This window comes from Danio rerio, chromosome 4 (genome assembly GCF_049306965.1).
Source record: "Danio rerio strain Tuebingen ecotype United States chromosome 4, GRCz12tu, whole genome shotgun sequence".
Taxonomy (NCBI): Eukaryota; Metazoa; Chordata; class Actinopteri; order Cypriniformes; family Danionidae; genus Danio; species Danio rerio.
This window is the reverse complement of record NC_133179.1, coordinates 67937681-67961950: the sequence shown is the minus strand read 5'-3', so window position 1 is coordinate 67961950 and position 24270 is coordinate 67937681. Positions and strand designations below refer to the sequence as shown.

General features: G+C 32.6%; 2 protein-coding genes and 1 long non-coding RNA gene across 3 annotated transcripts in view; 1 reads left to right on the top strand and 2 right to left on the bottom strand.

The window, feature by feature from the left end:
- LOC137491262 (tripartite motif-containing protein 16-like) overlaps positions 1-24270 on the bottom strand; it is a 496597-nt gene that overhangs the window by 170902 nt on the left and 301425 nt on the right. The gene's annotated exons all lie outside the window — the stretch shown is intronic.
- On the bottom strand, positions 83-5436 carry LOC137491207 (uncharacterized). Its single transcript, XM_068220322.2, has 11 exons — positions 3587-5436; positions 3331-3470; positions 2984-3188; positions 2799-2903; positions 2270-2460; positions 1963-2104; positions 1073-1705; positions 850-939; positions 651-710; positions 454-554; positions 83-322 (listed from the first exon to the last, which is right to left on the bottom strand). The coding sequence occupies exons 1-11, from the start codon at positions 5364-5366 to the stop codon at positions 170-172; spliced, it is 3600 nt and encodes a 1199-aa protein (XP_068076423.2). The 5' UTR covers positions 5367-5436; the 3' UTR covers positions 83-169.
- LOC141381969 (uncharacterized) lies at positions 19011-21700 on the top strand. Its single transcript, XR_012402880.1, has 3 exons — positions 19011-19147; positions 19270-19303; positions 19680-21700. It is a non-coding gene; the product is annotated as an uncharacterized lncRNA (long non-coding RNA).

The window sequence follows — 24270 nt, the reverse complement described above, 5'->3', positions numbered from 1 at the left end:
TACAATTAAATAAGCAGATACAATCCTTTACATTAAATAAAGAGCTTTTTGGTCTAGGTCATTTTTTGCATTACCTGAAGGCCAGCAACATCCTTTATTACAGAAAGGCAAGCATTCAAAATCTGTAATCATTCAAGGATAAATTTATTCTACTACTTGTGTTAAGGTATTAATATACCAAAATGTGTTTGCAGAATCTTACTGTCGCCTCTACATCTTGAAGTAGTCCCAATGTTTGGAAATCCAACCTTGTGAGGACTGTGCCTCCAACAGATGCTAGGAATTCATCTTTTGGCCCTCTCTCCAGTAAGGCATGGTTTAACTATGAAAAGAACATACTATAATATACTGCAATACAATATCTTTCTCACTGTTCATCTTTATGCATTTTAGTTAAAGTATTTTTAATGATCGTCTAATGAATAAACATGTTTCATGATATATAAATCTAACCTTCTCCAGCTGGACTGGACTGGGTGGCTGTGTCCAGCATGCCTTGTTTGGCTGCACACATTCCAGAGTGAAAATACTCCCAATGGAAGTTTGAACAGGCACTACAAAATATATAAAATTTAAATAATTAGCAACAACACCCCATTTAAAATGACAACCAATATGAAAGAAAAAATATAAACAATTTAAATTCTTACAGTTGTTGTGTTGGTTCACTAAGGATCTCTTATCAGTCTTAACCGAGGGTGGAGGTGTGCCTTTAGATTGAAAAACAGTTGATGCATTATGTATAAAAGGTAATACTCTTACAACAACAAGTGGAAGAAGGAGGGCAACAAAGGAGAAAGAACGAGAAGGAAGAATAAGGAGAAAAACAGAGAAACAACCATTTTTTACCAAAATCCTTTGGTGCCTGTTTGAACACTGGCTCATGATCAGGTACAATCTCCAAGTCAGAAAACACGTGCTTGTCCGTGAATCTGTGGGCTAAGACAAACAAAAATAATAAGAAAAAAAAGGTTAAATGCTGTGAACTATGTGGCCCTATGAGGTAGTCATTAAAACTTTAATCAAATATTTACACAAGTATGAAGAATATTTAAAAAAAATATGACCTTACCAATAAAATTAGATTCCAAAGTACGGTTGCCATGGAACAATTTATTAAAATGTTCCATTTTCTTTTGGTTATGTGCAAGATTCCGGTGGTGGAGAATATTTCGTGCCAGAAAAATATGTGCTGCTGGTCTTAACATATTCATAAAGTAGTTGTTTTTCTTTACTTCTGAAAAAAGCTGCTCTGCACGCTGGCTATTAACTTTTCCAGCCAGCTCTGGCACAAGACCAATAGTGCGGAGCACATCTCTTTCGTCCCTACTATTGCTTTGATGGAAAACGTCACACAAACAGTAGTGCTCGGAGGAACCGGTCACAGGGTGGCAGTCAGGATCTGCAGGTTTTTTTTTGTGTGCCAGCCAAGGAAGATGAACTTTTAGTTTTCCTTCTTTTGCTTGTTTAATGTTTTCAGTGGTGGGGTCTTGCACTCTGCCCTCAAATGGGTGGAAAGGTGGACATTCTTGTTGCCTTTTATTTGTGTGTGCAACTAAGCCTCGAGGGTAATCATAGATTGTGACATTAGGAAAATTTTTCCATGACAACAGAAGGTCTGTGAAATCACGTGGACTCTCAGCTCTGAGGTTAAATTTGATTGAGTAAACAATCCCACATGGACACATGATTACACCCACACCACCTATAAACACAGAAAATAAAAAATTAACTAAATTATTGAAACACTAAATAAAACATTTCAACAATAATATAGTACATTTTAACGTGGATCAAAAACCTTTCATAAATTATCCTAAAACTATTGAGCAGCAACCTTTCATATATTAGGATAATTTAAAAAACTTTGATCCACTTCAAATGTTTAACATATACTGTACACATGTGGGCATATATACATATACAGTACACATACATGCACTTACATACGTCGTAACTCACCTGAAGCACCCCAAATCTTTTCAAACACCTTGTTGTATGTCACTCTATTCGACATTTTATCACGAAGTCTGAGGACGAGATCCATTTTCGAACCAACATTATCAACCCCACACTGTCGACACAGCTTTTTCAAATCTGCAATCTAATCATAAGCAAATTTGAGAGTAAGTTCAGCAAAAAATAAATGAATTAAAAAGTACTTTAAAATAGTAGAGTGACATTTTTACTAATTAATTTGCAGCCTACTAATATTGGCTTTATTTGGAAAAACTAAAACACTTCCATAACAATTTAAACAAAAATCTACCTTGAGGTGGAGAAGCTCATCTCCAAGTCTTTCCTCAGTAAGGGGCACATCCATGTCAATCCCTCCATCTAGAGAATGCACTTTTGCATTCTCGGTGTTTAAAACCATGGTTGATCCCCTTGTTTTTGGACCTATCCACGGGGACCAGTAGTGGTAACTCGGTGAAATTTTAAATGGGTTTTCTTTGCCACCTTGAGAAAAAAAAAACTATTTAATGCATCAACACTAAACATACAGCTAAAATTAAAAAGCTGATATCTTAGTGGGCAGTTCTTCTATTATATGAATTTAAGACCACTACATTGCACTACACTAAAAAATAAAATAACTACAATTTCAGTTTTTGGTTTAGTTTTTTTAGTTTAAATACTGCTAATTCCTACACTATAATAAATCTGTTAGAAAAGAAAAATGACAGAAAACTATAGTGTGTGGGCGTTTAGAAAACACTGCAAAAGGACATATCATGATACCAATCTTCATTCTATCATGCAGCAATATTTGCATACCAAAACAAATCAAAACTTACTTGGATAAAACCCTCTGCTTATCACATCCATTGCCACTGCATTCCAAAATTGCTCTATGTCAACATGACCATCATAATCCAGAGGTGGAGATGGAATTTCACTCACTGTAAAGGAACAAATCAAAATATGTGAATTATGAATTAAAAAAAGCAACAAAACAACTCCAACTGAAACCAGCGTTTACCTGGGATGCTAAACACTCCTTTTTTATGAAGGTCCATAATCACAGTACTTGGACTGTATCCACAGGACACACAGGAGTACATGTAGTCCAAATCACACAAAGCTTCAAAGTGCAGATACGCCTGCATGATTAGGTCACCTTTAGGCAAGGACTCTCCCTCTGTGGCTTCAATTATTCGCACAACCCTACCAACAGCTGTGTGATTCTGAAAAGAAGAAGCATATATATGCAAGCATGCATGGTTAAATAAATATATAATAAAAGCCCTCATCAACATTTCTATTATTAGAATTTTTGTTAAAGAACAAGTTATAGTGAAAAAGCAGGCATTATTGCTGATATTGTACCTGTAGAGAATTTCTCAAAACCAAACATAAGTGTAGGGTGAGGATTACATGATCATTGAAGTTGTGCAAACCATCTTGCCATTCTTGGTATCTGTATATGTGATTGCATTTATGGCACAACTTGTAGTAGGTTGACACACCTGAAAAAAAAAAAGGATTTGAACAGATTTATATACATTTGTAAACTGATAAAGAAAAATTCTAAATAAATGCAAGTCACATTACAGTATCTATTGAAACAATAAAACTGCCATACCCTGAATCAGTCCATTGAATGAGACTATCTTTGCCCGACAAGTTATCAAAACAGGGTCACTCAAAACTCCCTTGCATAGTCTGCATTCAACCTCCTCAGGCACAAGATGTTTTGGAAAAGCATGCTTTGATTTTTGCAGGATGTCTTGTTGGAGTTTCACTGGAATTTTCTTATGTTCAAGCATGTCTTCCATCATTTTTTTGACTGTAGCAGAGTTAGGGGGATATGAATCATGACAGCAGGCATCATCATCTTCATGAACAGTGTTGGAAACTTCTGAGCACTTAAGTCTTTTGAAGAGCTGTGGTATTGTCTGGAAAAGATGCCACTTTGCTGTGGCTTTGTGAATACAGGATTGACGAGGCTTGGCACAAGGACAATGCCAGTTATTTTTCTTTTTATCATAAGTCACCATGACCCTTCCCATTCTACTGTAATAGGACACTGTTGGTTCAAACACAGAAATGAAACATTTTGTTGATGAACTTCCAACTGTGACATGGAAAGACAAAGGTGTCTCCGCAACATTTGCTTCCCGCTGCAACTTTAACAGTTGGATTTTCCTTGCTTCACCAAACCACTTTTCCTGCACCAGCTGAGAGAGACTGTTTTCTGTCAGTGCAAAATTGGATTCTTCAATTTGTTTACAAAAACACAATGACTGTACATGGCAGCACTCAAATGGTAAGATCCCAGTTATGTGTGCGTATTCAGCATTTGAAATGCACTGGTCAAGTTCACATGCTGAACGAAAGTTTGGGCCCCATGTATTTTTTATTACATGTATGGGTATTGCTTGACCATGAAATGCCTTTTCAACAGCAAAAATGCCAATTTTTCCATCGATGCACTGAGATCTCAAGTGCTTCTCAGGAGTCATTGCATTTACTCTGTCAGTATGTTGTCTTTGAATGTGAGTTCGTAGATTTTTGGCCAGAAGTGTTACATTACATTGGCTGCAAGTGGCAGTCTTCTTTGCTGACAATTTTGGGAGTGACTGCAAAGGGTGGACAGAAGGTGACTGAGCCTGTTTCTGCTTGACAGATGTCATCTGGGGCTGTGTCTGCTGGGCAGATGACTGACACTGTGCCTGCCTGACGGATGTCACCTGGGGCTGTGTCTGCTGGGCAGATGACGGAGGCTGTGCCTGCCTGACGGATGTCATCTGGGGCTGTGTCTGCTGGGCAGATGACTGAGGCTGTGCCTGCCTGACGGATGTCATCTGGGGCTGTGTCTGCTGGGCAGATGACGGAGGCTGTGCCTGCCTGACGGATGTCATCTGGGGCTGTGTCTGCTGGGCAGATGACTGAGGCTGTGCCTGCCTGACGGATGTCATCTGGGGCTGTGTCTGCTGGGCAGATGACTGAGGCTGTGCCTGCCTGACGGATGTCATCTGGGGCTGTGTCTGCTGGGCAGATGACGGAGGCTGTGCCTGCCTGACGGATGTCATCTGGGGCTGTGTCTGCTGGGCAGATGACTGAGGCTGTGCCTGCCTGACGGATGTCATCTGGGGCTGTGTCTGCTGGGCAGATGACTGACACTGTGCCTGCCTGACGGATGTCATCTGGGGCTGTGTCTGCTGGGCAGATGACTGACACTGTGCCTGCCTGACGGATGTCATCTGGGGCTGTGTCTGCTGGGCAGATGACTGAGGCTGTGCCTGCCTGACGGATGTCATCTGGGGCTGTGTCTGCTGGGCAGATGACTGAGGCTGTGCCTGCCTGACGGATGTCATCTGGGGCTGTGTCTGCTGGGCAGATGACTGAGGCTGTGCCTGCATGGCAGAGGTCACCTGTGGCTGTGTCTGCTGGGTAGACGATGACTGAGGTTGTGAATCCTGGACAGATGATGACCCAGGCTTGGTCTGCAGCACAGCTGATGTCTGAGGATGGGTTGAAAAGGCATGCTGTCTGGCAATGTGGTTTAGTATATTTTCCCGAGTTAACACAATCACTGAACAATAGCAGCAGTGAAAGTGGGATTTTTTTCTACATTTTAAACCACATTTTACAATGGTAAAATCTGAAATAGAAAAAAAAACAAACATATTTTTTAAATTGCATACAATAAACCTTACTTGCGTCTCACTCTGGCCTTTGGACAGTTGAATGACAAGCACATTTTTTATTATTTGAGCAACAAAGACCCAAGATTTATGAAGCATGATGGTTCACGTTACGTAGAAAATAAAGTTTGCCTGAGCCTCAACATAAAAATAATAATGATTACAAATAAAAATGCAAAAGAAAATACACTTTGCAATATTGGCTAGTTTGACATCAAATTAAACTAAAGTGATGAAAGCAAAACCTTTAAACTCACCATGATGTTGTACTGCCCTCTGTAAGTGATTTTTTATGTGATAAAGCATTATTTGTGGCATACTAGTGTATGAGCAGAATGGGCACTTGTCACTGCAGTTTTTTAAATACTGCTCGCATTCGTCCTTGCATAGCACGGTTTTATGCATATTTGCAAGGGGAAATGGCTCTTAAAAGAGCCGTTGGGTTATGAAGTAAGGATAAAAGAAAATACAAATAAAAAGTTGTAAACAAATGTAAAAAATAATTAACAGCAAAATAAATAAATAAATCAAAACAAAAAGAAAGAAAGTACTGAAGTAAAAAATGTACTCCACAAGAATTGTAAGGACGAATATATCAATGACAGGGATCTGCAAACAGAAGGTAGCACAGATCAATAGGTTAGGAATCAAACAATTTATATTGCACATATTTAGCAGTAACATTATCAGAGTAACATATGTAAATTAGAGAACAATCCATTGAATGGATTTAATTCATAGAAGGAATCCCAAACAAATTTATATTTTGTTCATATCTTTGATATCAATAAACTTCATATGTGATGGACTGCATTTACCAAACTGAGGTAAAGCTGATTTTATATTCGCACATTTGTTCAGCTACAACTGATGACACAGTCCTTATATTGTTTGCCAAGCTGTTTTGAATATTCTGTATGAAATGACAAGTTAGTCTTCTTCTTTTTCTTTGGCCCGTATGATTGCGGGGTCGGCTGAAATGACAAGTTAGTATAACTTGAAAACAACATTAGCACTGTTTAATTGACCGTGAACAATGGTGTAGGCTACTTTGATAGCCGGTGGCTGTTAATAAGACTTCCCGATTTAGAATTTGTAAATAATATTTTTCTGAAATTCAGTTATATCATTAAAGAGGACGTCCGAATATGCAAACATAAAACCAACTTTACCTCAATACTATCTACCTGGAAAACGCCAACTAACACAGCAACCATTTGTTTTTTACAAGGCTTTAAAACTTAACATCACATGTATAAAGGATTTAAATTAAATAATTACACATAATACGTAGCTTGTAATGTGTACTAACATAAGACGTGTACTCACCATGTGATGAAAACCGGAAATGAAAGCATACGTTACGTCAACTGAATAGGCAGAGCGGCATGTTCAGCCCCGCCCATTATTTCTTATGCATTTCTTATGCATTCTCGATTGCATAATTTCTGGTAGTGGGGGACTGCGTTCGCGCTCGTCGTTACTGACGGAACGAATGCAGACCGTGTGAAAGGTCATCATTTTATCTGCCGTTAAGTAAGCGAACGCTTCTGCTCGGATCAGAGGTAACTTTGTTTCAAGAACTGCAATCTTTTGCAGACGTCTGTGGCGTTTTGGGCAGAGGGACGGTTCTAAACCAATCTGAACCAGAGGCAATTTCGCAGCCAGCCGTCGGTGGTTTCCCTTCTCAGGAATGTAAGGTGCTTGCAGCGGGAGGTTGTTTCGTTAGCGCTTCCGCTTTTGTTAGTGAAGTTCTTTGTGTGCTGATAGGCTGACGTAAGAAAACAGGACACAAAATATACAAGGCAAGAGTGCAAAGCACGGAGCTCTAGGCAAAGGCGGTCCGAACCGCAGCAAAGCAGGAGAAAATCAAGAAAAATCTAGAAAATTCTCGAAAAATGAAAAAATCTTGAAAAAAGAAAAAATCTCGAAAAATCAAGAAAATTCTCGAAAAAGAAAAAATCTTGAAAAATGAAAAAATCTTGAAAAATCTCGAAAAATGAAAAAATCTTGAAAAATCTCGAAAAATCTCGAAAAATGAAAAAATCTTGAAAAATCTTGAAAAATCTTGAAAAATCTTGAAAAATCTCGAAAAATGAAAAAATCTTGAAAAATCTTGAAAAATCTTGAAAAATCAAGAAAAATGAAAAAATCTCGAAAAATCAAGAAAAATGAAAAAATCTTGAAAAATCAAGAAAAATGAAAAAATCTTGAAAAATCTTGAAAAATCTCGAAAAATCGCGAAAAATGAAAAAATCTTGAAAAATCTCGATAAAAGAAAAAATCTTGAAAAATCTTGAAAAATCTCGAAAAATGAAAAAATCTTGAAAAATCTTGAAAAATCTCGAAAAATGAAAAAATCTTGAAAAATCTTGAAAAATCTCGAAAAATGAAAAAATCTTGAAAAATCTTGAAAAATCTCGAAAAATGAAAAAATCTTGAAAAATCTTGAAAAATCTCGAAAAATGAAAAAATCTTGAAAAATCAAGAAAAATCAAGAAAAATGAAAAAATCTCGAAAAATCAAGAAAAATGAAAAAATCTTGAAAAATCAAGAAAAATGAAAAAATCTCGAAAAATCTCGAAAAATGAAAAAATCTTGAAAAATCTTGAAAAATCTTGAAAAATCTCGAAAAATCTTGAAAAATCTCGAAAAATGAAAAAATCTTGAAAAATCAAGAAAAATGAAAAAATCTTGAAAAATCTTGAAAAATCTTGAAAAATCAAGAAAAATGAAAAAATCTCGAAAAATCAAGAAAAATGAAAAAATCTTGAAAAATCAAGAAAAATGAAAAAATCTCGAAAAATCTCCAAAAATGAAAAAATCTTGAAAAATCTTGAAAAATCTCGAAAAATCTCGAAAAATGAAAAAATCTTGAAAAATCTCGAAAAATGAAAAAATCTTGAAAAATCTCGATAAATGAAAAAATCTTGAAAAATCTCGATAAAAGAAAAAATCTTGAAAAATCTCGAAAAATCTTGAAAAATCTCGAAAAATCTTGAAAAATCTCGAAAAATGAAAAAATCTTGAAAAATCAAGAAAAATGAAAAAATCTTGAAAAATCTTGAAAAATCTTGAAAAATCAAGAAAAATGAAAAAATCTCGAAAAATCAAGAAAAATGAAAAAATCTTGAAAAATCAAGAAAAATGAAAAAATCTCGAAAAATCTCCAAAAATGAAAAAATCTTGAAAAATCTTGAAAAATCTCGAAAAATCTCGAAAAATGAAAAAATCTTGAAAAATCTCGAAAAATGAAAAAATCTTGAAAAATCTCGATAAATGAAAAAATCTTGAAAAATCTCGATAAAAGAAAAAATCTTGAAAAATCTCGAAAAATGAAAAAATCTTGAAAAATCTTGAAAAATCTTGAAAAATCTCGAAAAATCTCGATAAATGAAAAAATCTTGAAAAAACTAGAAAAATGAAAAAATCTAGAAAATTCTCGAAAATCTTGAAAAATCTCGAAAAATGAAAAAATGAAAAAATCTTGAAAAATCTTGAAAAATGAAAAAATCTTGAAAAATCTCGAAAAAATCTCGAAAAAAGAAAAAATCTTGAAAAATCAAGAAAAATGAAAAAATCTTGAAAAATCTTGAAAAATCTCGAAAAATGAAAAAATCTTGAAAAATCTCGAAAAATGAAAAAATCTTGAAAAATCTCGAAAAATGAAAAAATCTTGAAAAATCTCGATAAATGAAAAAATCTTGAAAAATCTCGATAAAAGAAAAAATCTTGAAAAATCTTGAAAAATCTCGAAAAATGAAAAAATCTTGAAAAATCTTGAAAAATCTCGAAAAATGAAAAAATCTTGAAAAATCTTGAAAAATCTCGATAAATGAAAATATCTTGAAAAATCTCGAAAAATGAAAAAATCTTGAAAAATCTCGATAAATCAAGAAAAATGAAAAAATCTCGAAAAATCAAGAAAAATGAAAAAATCTTGAAAAATCTCGAAAAATGAAAAAATCTTGAAAAATCTCGATAAATGAAAAAATCTTGAAAAATCTCGATAAATGAAAAAATCTTGAAAAATCTCGATAAAAGAAAAAATCTTGAAAAATCTCGATAAATGAAAAAATCTTGAAAAATCTCGATAAAAGAAAAAATCTTGAAAAATCTTGAAAAATCTCGAAAAATGAAAAAATCTTGAAAAATCTTGAAAAATCTTGAAAAATCTCGAAAAATGAAAAAATCTTGAAAAATCTTGAAAAATCTCGAAAAATGAAAAAATCTTGAAAAATCTTGAAAAATCTCGAAAAATGAAAAAATCTTGAAAAATCTTGAAAAATCTCGAAAAATGAAAAAATCTTGAAAAATCTTGAAAAATCTCGAAAAATGAAAAAATCTTGAAAAATCAAGAAAAATCAAGAAAAATGAAAAAATCTCGAAAAATCAAGAAAAATGAAAAAATCTTGAAAAATCTCGAAAAATGAAAAAATCTTGAAAAATCTCGAAAAATGAAAAAATCTTGAAAAATCTCGAAAAATGAAAAAATCTTGAAAAATCTCGAAAAATGAAAAAATCTCGAAAAATCTTGAAAAATGAAAAAATCTTGAAAAATCTCGAAAAATCTTGAAAAATGAAAAAATCTTGAAACATCTTGAAAAATCTTGAAAAATCTCGAAAAATCTTGAAAAATGAAAAAATCTTGAAAAATCTCGAAAAATCTTGAAAAATGAAAAAATCTTGAAACATCTTGAAAAATCTCGAAAAATCTTGAAAAATGAAAAATCTTGAAAAATCTCGAAAAATCTTGAAAAATGAAAAAATCTTGAAACATCTTGAAAAATCTTGAAAAATCTTGAAAAATGAAAAATCTTGAAAAATCTCGAAAAATCTTGAAAAATGAAAAAATCTTGAAAAATCTCGAAAAAATGAATGAAATCTTGAAAAATGAAAAAAATCTTGAAAAATCTCGAAAAATCTTGAAAAATGAAAAAATCTTGAAAAATCTCGAAAAATCTTGAAAAATGAAAAAATCTTGAAAAATCTTGAAAAATGAAAAAATCTTGAAAAATGAAAAAATCTTGAAAAATGAAAAAAATCTTGAAAAATCTCGAAAAATCTTGAAAAATGAAAAAATCTTGAAACATCTTGAAAAATCTTGAAAAATCTCGAAAAATCTTGAAAAATGAAAAATCTTGAAAAATCTCGAAAAATCTTGAAAAATGAAAAAATCTTGAAACATCTTGAAAAATCTTGAAAAATCTTGAAAAATGAAAAATCTTGAAAAATCTCGAAAAATCTTGAAAAATGAAAAAATCTTGAAAAATCTCGAAAAAATGAATGAAATCTTGAAAAATGAAAAAAATCTTGAAAAATCTCGAAAAATCTTGAAAAATGAAAAAATCTTGAAAAATCTCGAAAAATCTTGAAAAATGAAAAAATCTTGAAAAATCTTGAAAAATGAAAAAATCTTGAAAAATGAAAAAATCTTGAAAAATGAAAAAAATCTTGAAAAATCTTGAAAAATGAAAAAATCTTGAAAAATGAAAAAATCTTGAAAAATCTTGAAAAATGAAAAAATCTTGAAAAATGAAAAAATCTTGAAAAATCTCGAAAAATCTTGAAAAATGAAAAAATCTTGAAAAATCTTGAAAAATGAAAAAATCTTGAAAAATGAAAAAAATCTTGAAAAATCTCGATAAAAGAAAAAATCTTGAAAAATCTTGAAAAATCTCGAAAAATGAAAAAATCTTGAAAAATCTTGAAAAATCTTGAAAAATCTCGAAAAATCTCGATAAATGAAAAAATCTTGAAAAATCTCGAAAAATGAAAAAATCTTGAAAAATCTTGAAAAATCTCGATAAATGAAAAAATCTCGAAAAATCTCGAAAAATGAAAAAATCTTGAAAAATCTCGATAAATGAAAAAATCTTGAAAAATCTCGATAAATGAAAAAATCTTGAAAAATCTCGATAAAAGAAAAAATCTTGAAAAATCTTGAAAAATCTCGAAAAATGAAAAAATCTTGAAAAATCTTGAAAAATCTCGATAAATGAAAAAATCTTGAAAAATCTCGAAAAATGAAAAAATCTTGAAAAATCTTGAAAAATCTCGAAAAATGAAAAAATCTCGAAAAATGAAAAAATCTCGAAAAATGAAAAAATCTTGAAAAATCTTGAAAAATCTCGAAAAATGAAAAAATCTTGAAAAATCTCGATAAATGAAAAAATCTTGAAAAATCTCGAAAAATGAAAAAATCTTGAAAAATCTCGATAAATGAAAAAATCTTGAAAAATCTCGATAAATGAAAAAATCTTGAAAAATCTCGATAAAAGAAAAAATCTTGAAAAATCTTGAAAAATCTCGAAAAATGAAAAAATCTTGAAAAATCTTGAAAAATCTTGAAAAATCTCGAAAAATGAAAAAATCTTGAAAAATCTTGAAAAATCTCGAAAAATGAAAAAATCTTGAAAAATCTCGAAAAATGAAAAAATCTTGAAAAATCTCGATAAATGAAAAAATCTTGAAAAATCTCGAAAAATCTCGAAAAAAGAAAAAATCTTGAAAAATCTCGATAAATGAAAAAATCTTGAAAAATCTCGAAAAATGAAAAAATCTTGAAAAATCTCGAAAAATGAAAAAATCTTGAAAAATCTCGATAAAAGAAAAAATCTTGAAAAATCTTGAAAAATCTCGAAAAATGAAAAAATCTTGAAAAATCTTGAAAAATCTTGAAAAATCTCGAAAAATCTCGATAAATGAAAAAATCTTGAAAAATCTCGAAAAATGAAAAAATCTTGAAAAATCTTGAAAAATCTCGATAAATGAAAAAATCTCGAAAAATCTCGAAAAATGAAAAAATCTTGAAAAATCTCGATAAATGAAAAAATCTTGAAAAATCTCGATAAATGAAAAAATCTTGAAAAATCTCGATAAAAGAAAAAATCTTGAAAAATCTTGAAAAATCTCGAAAAATGAAAAAATCTTGAAAAATCTTGAAAAATCTCGATAAATGAAAAAATCTTGAAAAATCTCGAAAAATGAAAAAATCTTGAAAAATCTTGAAAAATCTCGAAAAATGAAAAAATCTCGAAAAATGAAAAAATCTTGAAAAATCTTGAAAAATCTCGAAAAATGAAAAAATCTTGAAAAATCTCGATAAATGAAAAAATCTTGAAAAATCTCGAAAAATGAAAAAATCTTGAAAAATCTCGATAAATGAAAAAATCTTGAAAAATCTCGATAAAAGAAAAAATCTTGAAAAATCTTGAAAAATCTCGAAAAATGAAAAAATCTTGAAAAATCTTGAAAAATCTTGAAAAATCTCGAAAAATGAAAAAATCTTGAAAAATCTTGAAAAATCTCGAAAAATGAAAAAATCTTGAAAAATCTCGAAAAATGAAAAAATCTTGAAAAATCTCGATAAATGAAAAAATCTTGAAAAATCTCGAAAAATCTCGAAAAAAGAAAAAATCTTGAAAAATCTCGATAAATGAAAAAATCTTGAAAAATCTCGAAAAATGAAAAAATCTTGAAAAATCTCGAAAAATGAAAAAATCTTGAAAAATCTCGATAAAAGAAAAAATCTTGAAAAATCTTGAAAAATCTCGAAAAATGAAAAAATCTTGAAAAATCTTGAAAAATCTTGAAAAATCTCGAAAAATCTCGATAAATGAAAAAATCTTGAAAAATCTCGAAAAATGAAAAAATCTTGAAAAATCTTGAAAAATCTCGATAAATGAAAAAATCTCGAAAAATCTCGAAAAATGAAAAAATCTTGAAAAATCTCGATAAATGAAAAAATCTTGAAAAATCTCGATAAATGAAAAAATCTTGAAAAATCTCGATAAAAGAAAAAATCTTGAAAAATCTTGAAAAATCTCGAAAAATGAAAAAATCTTGAAAAATCTTGAAAAATCTCGATAAATGAAAAAATCTTGAAAAATCTCGAAAAATGAAAAAATCTTGAAAAATCTTGAAAAATCTCGAAAAATGAAAAAATCTCGAAAAATGAAAAAATCTTGAAAAATCTTGAAAAATCTCGAAAAATGAAAAAATCTTGAAAAATCTCGATAAATGAAAAAATCTTGAAAAATCTCGATAAATGAAAAAATCTTGAAAAATCTCGATAAAAGAAAAAATCTTGAAAAATCTTGAAAAATCTCGAAAAATGAAAAAATCTCGAAAAATGAAAAAATCTTGAAAAATCTTGAAAAATCTCGAAAAATGAAAAAATCTTGAAAAATCTCGATAAATGAAAAAATCTTGAAAAATCTCGATAAATGAAAAAATCTTGAAAAATCTCGATAAAAGAAAAAATCTTGAAAAATCTTGAAAAATCTCGAAAAATGAAAAAATCTTGAAAAATCTTGAAAAATCTTGAAAAATCTCGAAAAATGAAAAAATCTCGAAAAATGAAAAAATCTTGAAAAATCTTGAAAAATCTCGATAAATGAAAAAATCTCGAAAAATCTCGAAAAATGAAAAAATCTTGAAAAATCTCGATAAATGAAAAAATCTTGAAAAATCTCGATAAATGAAAAAATCTTGAAAAATCTTGAAAAATCTTGAAAAATCTCGAAAAATGAAAAAATCTTGAAAAATCTCGATAAATGAAAAAATCTTGAAAAATCTCGATAAAAGAAAAAATCTTGAAAAATCTTGAAAAATCTCGAAAAATGAAAAAATCTTGAAAAATCTTGAAAAATCTCGAAAAATGAAAAAATCTTGAAAAATCTCAAAAAATGAAAAAATCTTGAAAAATCAAGAAAAATGAAAAAATCTTGAAAAATCGCGAAAAATGAAAAAATCTCGAAAAATCTTGAAAAATCTCGAAAAATGAAAAAATCTTGAAAAATCCAGAAAAATCTAGAAAATTGAAAAAATCTTGAAAAATCTAGAAAAATGAAAAAATCTTGAAAAATCTCGAAAATGAAAAAATCTTGAAAAATCAAGAAAAATCTAGAAAATTCTCGAAAATCAAGAAAAATCTTGAAAAATCTCGAAAAATGAAAAAATCTTGAAAAAAAAGTGATGATATTACAGACCACTACCTCTTACTATATAAGCTGTGTTTACCTGAAATCAGCAAACCCGCTCCAATACTCCGCCCTAGTAGAACTATTGTTCCGTCAACTAAAGATGAATTTATAAATAACTTACCTGATCTCTCTCTATTTCGTAATGCACCCGCAAACTCAAATGATCTTGATGTAGTAACCAGCAGTATGGATGCCATCTTTACTAGCACACTAAATACTGTGGCACCTATCAAATTAAAAAAAGGCTAGAGAGACTAAAACTATACCATGGTATAATAGTCATACTCGTGCGCTCAAAACAGCAACCCGCACCCTGGAACGTAAATGGAAAAAAACTAATTTAGAGGTCTTTAGAATTGCGTACAAAAACAGTATGTCCAGCTATAGGAGGGCTCTAAAATCTGCCAGGACCGAGCACCTGCGCAAACTGATAGAAAATAATCATAACAATCCTAGATTTTTATTTAACACCATCTCTAAATTAGCAAATAATCGGTCATCCTTGGAACAAACTACTCCACCGCAAATTAGTAGTGATGACTTCATGAATTTTTTTCAGTAACAAAATAGAAGGCTTTAGACAGAAAATAGGAGATGCCAAACTTTCTGCACCGGCTTATACTCCAAATCCTGTAAATATTTCATTGAATCATAATAATAACCTACACTGCTTCAAAATCATAGAACATGAAGAGTTAGTAAAAATTATAAATAGCTCTAAACCAGCTAGGTGTATGCTGGACTCAATTCCAACAAAATTACTGAAAGAGCTGCTACCTGCTATAGGAGAACCTCTTCTTAACATTATTAACTCTTCTTTATCTATAGGCCATGTTCCAAACTCTTACAAGCTAGCTGTTATTAAGCCTATTATTAAGAAACCGCAACTAGACACCAACAACTTAGCTAACTATAGGCCTATTTCAAATCTTCCATTTATGTCTAAAATACTAGAAAAAGTTGTTTCCACTCAATTATGCTCTTTTCTGCAGACGAACAATATTTTATATAAGTGTTTCAGTCAGGTTTCAGGGCTCACCACAGTACAGAAACCGCCTTGGTGAAAATAACCAATGATTTACTCTTAGCTGCTGACCGAGGGTGCATCTCGCTATTAGTTTTACTCGATCTTAGTGCGGCATTTGATACCATTGACCACAATATCCTAATAAATCGCTTAAAGTCTACAGGTGTCCAGGGACAGGCTCTACAATGGTTTAAGTCATACTTAACTGACCGTTACCAGTTTGTGAATATTAATGGACAGCCTTCACAAATCTGCCCAGTAAAGTATGGGGTGCCTCAAGGATCAGTTTTAGGCCCTTTACTGTTTACAATTTAGATGCTACCTCTGGGAGACATTATTAGAAGGCATGGGATCAGCTTTCACTGCTATGCAGAGGATACTCAATTATATATTTCAACTAAACCTGACGAGACGTCTGAACTTTCTAAACTGAGTGTATCAAAGACATCAAAGACTGGATGACCAACAATTTTCTTCTCTTAAACTCCGACAAAACAGAATTATTACTTATTGGGCCTAAATCTTGCACACAGCAGATCTCGCAACTCAATTTACAATTAGAGGGATACAAAGTTAGCTTTAGCTCTACTATAAAAGATTTGGGTGTCATATTAGACAGCAATCTAACTTTTAAAAACCATATATCCCATGTCACAAAAACTGCCTTCTTTCATCTGAGAAATATCGCTAAATTACGAAATATGCTATCCATCTCAGATGCAGAAAAGCTAGTCCATGCTTTTATGACTTCAAGGCTGGATTACTGTAATGCTCTATTTGCTGGCTGCCCAGCATCCTCTATTAACAAACTTCAATTAGTACAAAATGCAGCAGCCAGAGTTCTGACCAGGTCTAGAAAATATGATCATATAACCCCAATTTTATCCTCCTTACACTGGCTGCCTGTTAAGTTTCGTATTGAATTTAAAATATTACTTCTAACCTATAAAGCTCTAAATAATCTAGCTCCTGTTTATCTAACCAACCTTCTGTCTCGCTACGAACCAACTCGCTCTTTAAGATCTCAAAACTCAGGGCTTCTGGTAGTACCTAGAATAGCAAAATCAAGTAAAGGAGGTCGAGCCTTCTCTTTCATGGCTCCTACACTCTGGAATAGCCTTTCTGATAATGTCCGAGGCTCAGACACACTCTCCCAGTTCAAAACTAGATTAAAGACCTATCTGTTTAGTAAAGCATACACTCAATGCATCACCTAGCGGGTTCCACACAGGCTTCTGCATCTTGCTTATATACACTATGAACAGCAGCTACGCTAATTATTCTCTTTATTCTCTATTTTCACCTGGGGATACTCATCCCGAGGTCCTCAGATTAGGCGGAGTCACTGATTGGATCCAAGACCAGCGACGTGATGATCCCAAGGATTCCATATCCGGGACCAGGCCATATCCTGAGCTGCTGCTGCGCTGATGGTCGTGGGGAGTGGAGAACATGTGTCTGATTCCAGCGACGCTCCAGGGACAGACGAGTCTTCATTGAGGTCATCTTCCAGCATAAACCACGGCGAATGAAGTTCTGCACAAGACTTTTGGCCAGCGGAGAAATTAAAATGGTCGTGCCCAACTGAGTCTGGTTCTCTCAAGGTTTTTTTTCTTCACTCCCATCAGGTGAAGTTTTTTTTCCCTCTCCGCTGTCGCCACTGCCTCGCATGGTTCAGGATTGGTAGAGCTACGCATCGATGAATTTGCTCTTCAGTGTTTGAACTCTCAGTAATGATTAAATCACACTGAACGGAGCTAAACTGAACTGAACTGAACTTAAACACTAAAACCTGAACCACACTGTTCCAGTTACTATGACCATTTATGTGAAGCTGCTTTGACACAATCTACATTGTAAAAGCGCTATACAAATAAAGCTGAATTGAATTGAATTCTAGCTGAAATAAAACAAATAAGCCTTTCTCCAGAAGAAAAAATATTATAGGTAATACTGTAAAAAAACCTATTAAACAACATTTGGGAAATATTTATATATAACAATAAATTCACAGAAGAGCGAATAATTTTGACTTCAACTGATAATCGTTTTGAATAATCGTGATTACAATTATGACCAAAATAATCGTGATTATGATTTTTTTCCATAATAGAGCAGCCATAACTGTAATATAACCGGGCTAGAATCGTTTGTTTTCTCACTACAATCGATCCGCTCCAGAGTTTGTGTCAATCAAGCTGAGACCACCTCGTTTAAGCGATCTCTGAGCGATTGTTTTGGCGTGGATCCGAGCGTGATTGGTGGTTTCACATATGCCAAACGAACCACGCTAACTGGGCAAACAAGACAGGTTCTGAAACAAAAGTGTAGGTGTGAAAGCACGCTAAGACTCTGATTTTAATTTATAAAGCAGTCCATAGGCTAGCTCCTGATTGCATCAGTGATCTTGTGACACTTTCCACTCCTGCTCGCAGTCTACTTTGGGTCTTACCCTGTTCCAGCCACGCTTCAGACTTAGCATCATGGGTGGGCAGGCTTTTTTCATATTGTTTCGTATCTCAGCAAAATGATGGAATGCATTACCCATTAACATTAGGAATATTGTGTCTCTGGACTGTTTTAAGAAGCTTCCTACGACTATCCTCTTTAGTCGTGTTTTAATGTGTGATCTGATGTTATCGTACTTATTGTTATATTTACCTATTTATTGCTTTTACTGTTTTATTGTTTTTGCCTTGTACACGCTTTGAGTTTGAGAAAAGTGCATAACAAATAAAATGTATTATTAAATATAGTTTAGTCTAATCTTTCTTTACATTTTTGTTACTTTCAAACACACAATTTAAATACTAATAACAGTATTTACTAGTAACAGCAATACAGATTAAATGGTAATATTAGAATTTAACAATCATCTTTTAGATGACAAAAGGGATAAGGCTCACCATAGCACAAAGATAAAAAAAAAATCTCTGGCTGACTGATGGACACTGTACTTTGAGTCAACTTAACTTACAGTCACAGCTTTGCAACTGACATACCTTGATAAAACAAGGTGTGAGATAATTAAATCTGAATTCAGGGTAAATACGAATGACATTAAAGCTTAGTTTCTGGATTACCTCTTTATTATAACACTGCCTGTTAGAGTCCACCCAGTTGGTCCAATGGTGGTATAATATCTGGCGGGTGAAGGTTTCTGGCATTTCTGTCTTTTCAGTGCACAAAGTAATTTGACTTGATGACAATTATTATTATACTTTATTTATTATGAACAAGGTTTTGAGTTGAAATGTGAAGCCATTTAAGTATCTGAGGTATTGTAAATTGTATCTGAAATCATACATTAACCCAACAATTATTTTTACTTTTTTTTTTCTCCAGTGACCACCCGAGAACAAGTAACCCATAGGTACAAACTTGTACTTAAAACATATAAAAAGAATCTAAGCATTCGGGATTGCTTAAAAAGGCACAAGGGGGATAAATCTACCTTATCCCTGACAAGTATAATTGCAGAGGTATGTATGACCACAGATGTTGTGATAATTTTAGTGTTGTTGCTAAGTAGTTAAACAAAAATTCTTAGAAAATTACAGCCTGATCTAAATCTTTAGGTGATGCATTTATATGTTTTGTTTAGATTATTGAGTGATTCATCAGTGCAATCATTCTTGGTATGTATACTGCTGCTGCTAAATTATAGTTTTATATTATCTGGTTTTAGCTTTTTTTTGTTCACCCTATCTATATCAGAGCGTAAGCTAATCAGAAACAATATTCTTTATTGCAATACAGTTCAAAAGCAGCATAAAATACAGCCTTTAGATAAATATTATTGGAAATAGAAATACTCGACATTCACCTTCTTGAAGAGTTTAGATCCAACCCAACAAACCAAACTACTTTTAATCTGAAAGGGCTCTTGACAACTACTGACAGTAATTATCAATTCAATGAGGGTTGTAAATCTGATAGCCTGATATTAATTGGTTTCTATTGCTATACCTTTTTGAAATTCTACAAATTAAATTTCTGCACTTTTGGTTACAGGTGGCAATTGCTTCGGAGGGAGAACTGAATTAAGTTCCACCATATGTAAATGGAACAACACTCCAGTGCTATTCCAAAGAATTACAACAGTTCCTTGTCTCCTGCCCCAGTCTTGAGACAAAGATCATCACAATGAAGAAGGGACACAAGCTGTTGCCTATAAAAAACAAGTTCAGGCGTTGATCTTTCTTTCTTTCTTTTTTCTTTCTTTCTTCTTTCTTATTTCTTTCTTTTTTTTACTTTCTTTTTTTCTTTCTTTCTTTCTTTCAATTGAGTAAATAATTAAGCAGCTTTTTTCCATCTGTTCAAGTGTATATAATAATTGTGTGATAAAAGTTTGTAAGAAAGTTTGTTTATGAGTTTGTTAATAAATGTTAATAATAAATAATTGTTATTGAAGTTGATGAAATTTATGTTTTTGCTTGTGCTCATTATGGTATGCACTTTTACAAGTACTTTGAACTTAAAACAGCTAATGCTGTTACAGCATATTTAATTACTGTGTAACTAAAGGGAACAAGGCTTCACTTTATTTTACAACCGGCAAATGCTGTATTTACCCTGTAACTACAGGGAACAAGGAGGGAACAAGCTGGACTTTAATGCACAAGTGTATATTTGAACAGTAAGAACAGAAAACTACAGCTGATTGATTAAATGCCAAATTGCACACTACATTTTTCAATAAAACATCAGCTATTCATTGAAATGTAACAGTTGGTCCCCCCGTTCTGCAGACAGCAGTAAAAATGCAAGCCTGTTTTAATCGGCATTAAACCCTGACAGTATATCATGCAAAAGTATTTGTTGATAATGTTGTTGAGAAATTGCTGGCGGTGGTGAGATCGACTAAGCTTTCATAAGGTAAGTGGTGTATGAAAATATATATTTGTATTGAATTGCAGATTTAAAATACATACAATATTCAATACGGGTTGTGAAACTTGTTTAGTAAACAACCCTTATAAAAACCCAAGCACTGAATAAGGGTACTATTAATAATGTACTTAAGCAGGTGTCTGCAGGTTGCACTAGGTTGTGATCACCCTTGATTCATTCTTTATATAATACTTAAAGAAAAGTACTCCGTGAATTCAATATACTTATGGGGTACTTTGCGTGTTGCACATCTGCTTGTTACCCCCTTATTACGTAAACATTACCCGTTTGTTCCTTTGCACTTTATAGAAAAGTAAACTGTAAAATTGATATACTTACACGGTACTTTGCGTGTTGCATGTCTGGTTCTTACCCCCAAATTACCCAAGCATTGCATATCTGGTTGTTACCCCCTTATTACCCACACATTACCCATTTGTTCCTTTGCACTTTATAGAAAAGTACACTGTAAAATCAATATACTTACACGGTAATTTGCGTGTAGCATGTCTAGTTGTTACCCCCTTTATTACCCAAGCATTACAGTTTGTTCCATTATACCAACACGTACGTTCATTTTACTAATACCATACGTACACAAAAGTACACCGTTATTTCACTGTACTTACGTGGTACTTTGCGGGTTGTAAAAGTAAGTGTTACAAAAAAAACATATGAAGAGTTTAGTTTTAAAACGAGATATATCCATTTTTAAAAATGTTAGTTATTTGACATTATTATTTAAGACAGTGGTCACCAAACTTGTTCCTGGAGGGCCGGTGTCCTGCAGATTTTAGCTCCAACCCTAATCAAACACACCTGAACAAGCTAATCAAAGTGTTGCTAGGTATACTTGAAACATCCAGGCAGGTGTGTTGAGGCAAGTTGGAGCTAAACCCTGCAGGGACACCGACCTTCCAGGACCGAGATTGGTGAGCCCTGCTTTAAGACATCAACAGTCAAGTTCATTCACAATTTTTGTACATAAAACTATTGCTTTAGCTCAGTGAACACAATATTTTCAAATCCAGGATATTTTTTATTTAGTTTTATGTCCATAAATAGTTCATACATAAGTCAAAAACCATGCCAAAATGCAACAAATTTATCTTAACATTGTCAAACATCTTAAATTATTAATGAAAAAAAAAAAAAAAATATATATATATATATATATATATATATATATATATATATATATATATATATATATATATATATATATATATTTATTTATATACACACACATCATAAATATATGGAATAATCTAAACAAAGATTGATTAATAATAATAAGATTCTGAGTTAGTTTTGGTCGGAATGTGCATAACATACCTTTTTTTTTTTTTTTTTTTTTTTTTTTTTTTTTTGCAAAACGCTATATATCCACCTTATGCTTTATTCTAAGAAAAGCTAGAGAATCAATGTTTTTTTTTTTGATAAGTAAGATTAAGTTATGTAAGTTAAGTTACATAATCGACTTGTAGCTTGTTACAGAGAGTGGAGGGCGGCTCCATGTGTGTTTGACCATAGCTTAAACTGCGGTCACACTAGAGTTTGTGTGTGCGAAATTCTGTTGTGCGGCGCTGCGAAAAGGGGCGGGACTAAACTAGATGATTAGACATTTAAAAAGCGAGCGATTGCTTAATTTTTTTAATTTCTGTCTAGAGAGGTCATGTTTTGATCCTCGATCAGTCTCACGCAGTAAAGTGATGCGATTTCGCAGGTCAAAGTTCACAAAGCTGATGCATTCGCATGCGTATGAATGGAAATCTATGGGAGGAAAAGCCCAATGTGACCGCAGCTCAAGGCTTCATATTACATCAAGAATATATTGAATAAATGCACATCAGGTGTACTCAGGTGCTTATAATCCACTGATAACACTGAGAAGTAACTTCCCTGATGAGCACGGTATAGGATGACTGGCAAGTTACCACAGCACATCATGGATCCTAATTTCCTAGCCTGGCTTAGGGCCTACCTTCTTTTGGGTGAATACCCCCAAAAATGCTGATAAACACCAGCGATATTGCATAATTAGGAGAGTATCAAACTTTACTATGGCTGGAAATTGGCATTACTCAAAGATAAATATAACAACTGTCTGCAGTGAGTGCTGCAAGTAAAATGATTGCACAATATTTAGCTGAGATACAACTCTTACAATTTAAAAAAGATTTCAAATATGAGGTGTAATTACAAATAAAACATCTCAATGGAAAATAATCTTTTCCTTATCTTTTTCTCCTAAAAAAAAGAATCTATAATTTGGATCTGTACAATGAATATTTTTCCCAACCTCTACAATATTTAGGTTTTGTGGCCCAGGGCCACATATATTTGAGAAACCATTTTATTCCTGTATAGGAGTAAGAGCTGGGTTTAGACATGTTTTTTAAATATATATTTTCTGCACATGACGTTTTATATTACATCAGAAAAATGGCTCTGATAAAGAGACGAAATGTAAAGTTGTGTGTAGCATAGAGGAGGCTGACCAACTTTTCAAAGAATATCATGCAAGCAACATTGGTGCACATTGTGGGCAACTTAAGGCAAGAGATGCGATTTCTTAAAGATTTTACTGGCCTGGCATGTCAGAAGACATTGTGAAATGGGTAAGCTAATGCACTTTATGAATACTTCAGTTCACTGAATTTATGAAATCAAAAAATTGCATCACTTTTAACTTAATTCATATTATCACTGTTTGAGGTTTCACAGTGCACTGTTTGCCAAAAAAGCCGGAGATATCTAAAACACGAACCAGATTATATTCCAATCAAGGTACTACATCCATGTTTCTAACATTGTTTAATTGTCAGGGTTTTTGTGCTTTCTTTGTCTCCCTCTTGTGTCTGTTTATTTGTGTGCAGTTACACCTGTTACCAATTCCCTTGTTTCTCCATCCTCATTGCTCTCACCTGCTCTCCCTGATTATGTGTCTATTCAATCTCCCCTTCTCCCTCGTTCTGTGCTTGATAATTGTTTGATGTCAGTAAGCTTTCTAAGCTACTTGTCCTACCTGTATCCAAGTTTGTTGAGTCTTGTGAACTTCGTCTTGTCGTGCTCTGTCTCTACCCGTTTGTTGTTTGTTCCACTGTGCTTTGGCTCACCTCTACTCTGCCCACAGTCTGTGCTCGAGTAAAGCCAATCCATACAATCTCCTGCCTGAGGTCTGTTCTATTATATTCAACGGTTTTGATGAGGAACCTTTGTGTTCGACCTGCCAGCATCGCCCAGGAGAAGGCCCTGTACTTTGACTGCCTGTGTTATATCTGTTACAAATGAGTGACTCTTTCTCATAAACCCTAGAAAATGAGTTTTGTCTTTGGTTGAAAAACTTTGTTGAATTTCTCCCTTGCTCCTTCAGAACACTGATATAAACTTTTGACAACAGTACAAATGTAAGATTTGTATTAAAGCAATATTTCACCCATAACTGAACATTCTGCCATCTTTTACACACCCTTCACATGCTTAAAACACATTTGCATTCCTTTATTCAGTTAAAGGAAGATATTTAGAAAAAAACAAGTGACCGAAAACAAATGATGAGGCAATTGTCATATTTGGGTGAACTATCCATGTAACATTTTGCATGTATCTAACAAAATGTCTTATTACAGTCCAAATGTTAAAAGTCAATCAAGGAAACATTGATTTCAGTAAATCAAGGAAGGGAGTTTGTCAACACTGTAAGCATTTG

Coding starts and splice junctions, on each gene's coding strand:
- LOC137491207 (XM_068220322.2), bottom strand. CDS start 5,366: ATGCAGGCACAGCCTCAGTCATCTGCCCAGCAGACACAGCCCCAGATG. Junction 2,904..2,983: donor AGGAGTGTTTAGCATCCCAG/GTAAACGCTGGT, acceptor GTTCCTTTACAG/TGAGTGAAATTCCATCTCCA. Junction 1,706..1,962: donor AAAGATTTGGGGTGCTTCAG/GTGAGTTACGAC, acceptor CTGTGTTTATAG/GTGGTGTGGGTGTAATCATG.